This window comes from Fringilla coelebs (genome assembly GCF_963513975.1).
Source record: "Fringilla coelebs genome assembly, chromosome: 3".
Classification (NCBI taxonomy): domain Eukaryota; kingdom Metazoa; phylum Chordata; class Aves; order Passeriformes; family Fringillidae; genus Fringilla; species Fringilla coelebs.
The window spans coordinates 88593510-88598509 of record NC_140030.1 but is presented as its reverse complement, the minus strand read 5'-3'; the positions used below and the strand labels follow the sequence as shown (position 1 = coordinate 88598509).

The window sequence follows — 5000 nt, the reverse complement described above, 5'->3', positions numbered from 1 at the left end:
GTTCTTCAGCTGGGCTGCCTCTTTGCATTCAGAGTTCATAATTGGGCTCTGTTTTGCTGCTCTAACAAGTGGAGTCCAACAAATAGATAAGAGGAGGAAAATACAGTTGGACATGTCCCATCCTACTTTTCCTGACTTTCATTTGGATAGATATGTGGCCCCTTGAAAATGAAAAGTTGATAAAACCCTAATGTGCAAGTAAAATGTAGTCTTTCTCCAAGCAGAATCTGCCAGGATAGAATGAAACTGGTTGGTAATCCCATGCAAACAAAGTGAACCACCTGTGGTAAAGTTAGAGATCTTGGGAAGCAGATTGTCATTACTTTAGTAATTATACACAAACACTTCTTAGTAAAGTGGATTAGAATTTGAAGAATAGATCAGCTTTATGTTCCACTATGAAAAAGGAAAAGTGTGTTAATTGCTCATAGACAGTAGCTTACACAGAGGCACTTCACAGCTGAAGAATATGATATGGAAAAGACCTTTGTTTAAATAACACGAGCAGTGTTGTGACATGGACAAACTAAAATCCTTAATGCATGGCAAGGAAAACAGAGGCAAAGCAATATGACATAAAAAGAGTTCTGGATTTAAATGTAGTATTTGGGGGTGCCATCTGTGTCAGGCGTAGCTAAAGGCACTTTTTTGTATCTGCATTTCTTTCTTAGGCTTGTATTAAATGTATGCAAATATTTTTATGTGAGGTGGTTGCAAAATATAATATGTATGAGTAGTTTCTACATACTTCAGTTAAATATGCATATGGATTTTAAAATCCATTTAACCAGAGTACCTAAGAAAATAAAATTCTTTTTTCTTTTTAGAAATATGTCATACTTTAGTGTTGATCAGAAGAGCACGTGTAATGTTGTCTGTCCCTAGCAGTTGGAATTGTACCACTTTAATTATCAGGTTATAATTCTCTCATACAAAAAGAATTTTCAAAATTAAACAGAATTAATGTATAAGCCCATCAATAACTGCATTACAGCCTTGCACTTACGTAAGCCTTCAGGTAAGATTATGGTATTTCAGATGTCTGAAACAGTTGTTGATCTTAAATACCAAATATACAGCAATAGTTAAACTGATTAGGGATAAACTTTTAGCCTTTGTTCTAAAGTTCTGAAGTGAAGCAGAGTGGATTTAATTCAGGCCTTAAATCTCCCTTGAATATAATTTATTTAGTACAGCAATATGGGGCCTCACATTTTTTATAAGTAGGGTTCAAGTATTTATTATATAAATTAGTTGGTCTACAAACTCTGACCAGCTCCTGATAATACTTGACCTACAGTTCTTACCTGTGGTAGTATTTGACCTTAAGATATTTTTGTAGTTATTAAATGTTTAATCTTTAGTAGTATCATTTATACCAGGAAATTTACTTAGACAAGTACCATCAGTAATTTAAAAATGCTTTCATACAGTTTGCTCACTTTATCCATTTTTTATTTGCAGTTGAAAAATGAAGAAAAAGATACATATGAGGAAAACCTCCATTACCCTTTTCTTCTCATTTTAACCAAACAGAAATAGAAGATTACACCTTTTTTTTTTTTTAAGATGGACTGCTGAAAATTATTCGATGTATGTGGATGGTCAGGCAATGTGGAATGCTCATCTTCCCCCATTTATGTCCCTGAATCATCACTGGGGAAATATTTCTAGTCTAAATGCTGTGAAAGATATTGTGGATTGTTTTGCAGAGTATAAACATTGAGACATCTTTTTTTTTGTATCATTTTAGAAGGTATTTTTCCAATTATATTCCAGCCTTAAACTGATTGGACTTCCAATGTATGCATTAACAAAGGTGTAGAGCTGGCTTCCTTCCATTTCGTGCCTTTAAACTTGCATGTACTTTGCTGATCTCTTTAAATGCTATTTTGAGGTGTATTTGAAAATATATGGATAATATACTTTGTGGGCTTAGATAATTGGTTGTAAAGAAGTGAATGCATTGACACTTAATTAGTAAGGAAATAGTTTTCTGAAGATCTTCTTAAAGTGCACCTATTGAATCCTTGTATTTTGCTGCCTTTTTTTTTTTAATTCCACTGTTGATTTTTCTATCCATGATTGAAATGTCCTCATTTGCTTTAGTGTTGAAGGCCCCTTTTCTATATGTGTGTATGTATGTTTTTTTCCAGCAGGACTTTTCCTCCTGTAGATGTATAAGAAATTATGCATCAGACAAAAGCCTCATAAACTGACCATTTGTCCTTTGGACACAATAGCCTGCCCAGCCCCTCTGCTCCTCCTCTCCAATTATGTGTGATTAGTCTCAGTGTGTTGTGTCAAGAAGGGGGAGTGTGCTGAGTGCTTATTATCTGTTTAGGTACAAGAAGAGCACATTTAGGTTCTGACTATGAATGGAAAGTGAGTCTTTATCAGGACTAAAATCTAAATGCTACTATCCTAGAAATTGCTTTCAAAAAAACACGTGTTTTTTTTATAAATTCCAAGAAACACTGTAAGAACTAAAGTATTTTATAATGTAATCAAACTACCTCCTTTGAATTAGTTTATTTTGTGATATATTGTGGCCCTTATATTTGATATACACTTAATGTGATTTTTCTTGTACTGGAAAAGACAAAAATCCTACAAAAAACCAGGAGCAGCATCTGATGTATTAACAGTTTAACAGACTGTTTTAATGACTTCTCAGTAGCAGTCTTTAAATCACAACACTTTTAAAATATTGACAAAAGAGAGAGAGGCAGAGACCATGATTGAGAGAGGAAGGTACTAGCTGCAAGCGAGTGTAGAGAATCTTGCTGAAATACATTAATTAAAAGAATTGCAATTTGACAAGAAGCATTCTTCCATATTTAACTCATTGGCCAGCATGTAAACCACAAGCCCCTGGAAGTCTCTTGCTCTTCTGCTTCTTCCCAAATAAATTTCTTCACTACCAGTTTGCACGTCCTTGTATTCAGTACTTTTTATGCTCCATTAGAGCACCTAGATGGATCTTAGAAGGCATAGGTCAAGTCGCAGTTAGATCATACATTTCTTTCGCACAAAAACTTGAATTGCAATGCCAAGTGATGGGCTAACATCACAATAACAGCAATTTATTCCTCTTTTGATAAAAAGCAGCCTATTCTCGGTGTTAGATAAAGACCAGGGGCAATGCAAACCAACCATTTATCCCAGAACTGAGCAGTATAGCTGGTATGAGTTTCATATTCAAACTCCTGTTGGAAAATACTTGTGCAGAAAGAAATCAAAAGCATTTAGGAGTAATTTGAAATTGCTGTGAAGATGGCTTTAGTGTAATTAGTTTTGTTTTGTTTGTCCCACACAGCAGTGCCTTTGTTTCTCTAAAAGCATGTACAAGGAAATCTTCATAATCAACAAAGCAGTGTGGAAAATAGCGCAATATTAAAATTTGCAAACCTTTTATTTTTGAGAGGACTTGAATGTCTGCTGTACAATAATCTAATAAAGATTGTTAGTTGCCAAAAATAGAGGCAACGTCATTTGGAAATTGCGGTTTTAGCTCTAAGAAGAAAACAGTTTTACTCAAATTTGTAGCTGATAATTGCTTTTTATTTCTTTAGTGTCTGTCGCTTGAGTTGAAGGCTTTGCACAGGTGCTGTCGTCCCTAAAGTGTGTAATTGATGGCTTGTTTACCAAAGATGCATTTAGGTTTCATCCTGCAAACTCATATTGGAGCTCCACAGGCAGTAAAGTTACTCATCTACATAAGTGCTTGCAGGTTTGGTCCATGTACACATTTTTACAGGTACATAAACACGTTCTCTTTTTGATTTTTTTTGTTTTAAAATGGGTGTTGAAAAGTCACAGATATAGGATTTACATGAAGCACCAAGAGTGTTCTCTTTTAGATCCATCTCTGAGTCCCTTGCATTAGTAGGTGTTTGAATTGTTTCTGAGCACCAAAATTTTAATAAAAATACAGTGTTTATTAATACATCAAAAATCTTTGCTAAGAAAATGTTAGGCAGCTTGTCAAATCATGCTTATAAAATGTATCAGAGCCTTTTATGTCATGTGTTTTAACTAGTTTCTGATACTTGGTATATTTTTAATGATATAATTTACAGTGTTCTGTAACAGAATATTGAGCTTAATTACTTTGTGTTTGCAAAGCATTTGAAGTTGAATGACACTGTGCAAGAGCAATGCTGGCTTCACTGAGAATGGAAATGTTAGACTGATACAAGTTTTCCTTCACATATTTTGGTAATTCTCACAGCAATGGTGTGTCTTCTTTCTCAGAGAAAAATGTCATAGACGAATGGTATTCTTGTGGACATCCATTCCTTGGGCACAGCTCTCATGCACCTGGTGCCACTGACAGTTTAGTTGTGTCATCTTCAGGATATGAAAGATCAAGAAGAAGATATTCTATTTCCTGCTGTGAGATATGGCAACACCTTGCTTAAAAATTGCAAACTAGTCCCAACTGATAGCATTCTGGAACACTGGGAAAAATCTTTCCATTTAGGAAATAAATTAGGTTTGAAACAAAAAATATCCTAAGGATGAGAGGAGGCAAGAGAACTTGCAATCCCAGGTACCAGTCCAGCTTCAAAATCCTTATTGGACGAGTCATTCACGTTTTGCCTGTAGCTTTAATGGCTATATGTTTGCACAAGGAGGAAAGCTGGATTAAAATTGTTCCCCCCACAAAAAGCATCTTTATATCTTGAGCCTGGCTGCAAACGGTCTATCAAGTGTTACATCTCCATTACAACTCTCCTTTGCTGTTCCCTGAACAAAAGAGGATGCAGTGGGTGGAGCTTTTGATACTCCTCTTGATATGGCAGGTGGCACAGCTGATATGGCGGGGGAAGAGGAAAAAGGGAGCAACACATACAAGTCAAACAGCACTCTGTTTTATTACCCACTCTCTCTAATGCAAGAGGGGAATGACCAAGTCCTTGTTTTTTCACAGGAGAAATTCTAAACATGTAGTTGAGCCTGGATTTTAATGGGGTTTTTTTCCAGTGTGTGGGTTT

At 35.4% G+C, this 5000-nt stretch overlaps 1 protein-coding gene across 1 annotated transcript in view; it reads left to right on the top strand.

Moving 5' to 3' along the window:
* CAMKMT (calmodulin-lysine N-methyltransferase) overlaps positions 1 to 3319 on the top strand; it is a 213643-nt gene extending 210324 nt beyond the window's left edge. The window contains exon 11 of the mRNA XM_084201793.1: positions 1465 to 3319. Coding sequence (XP_084057919.1) covers positions 1465 to 1542 — 78 coding nt within the window. The 3' untranslated portion in view covers positions 1543 to 3319. The remainder of the gene's footprint in view (positions 1 to 1464) is intronic.
* The last annotated feature ends 1681 nt before the right edge of the window (positions 3320 to 5000 follow it).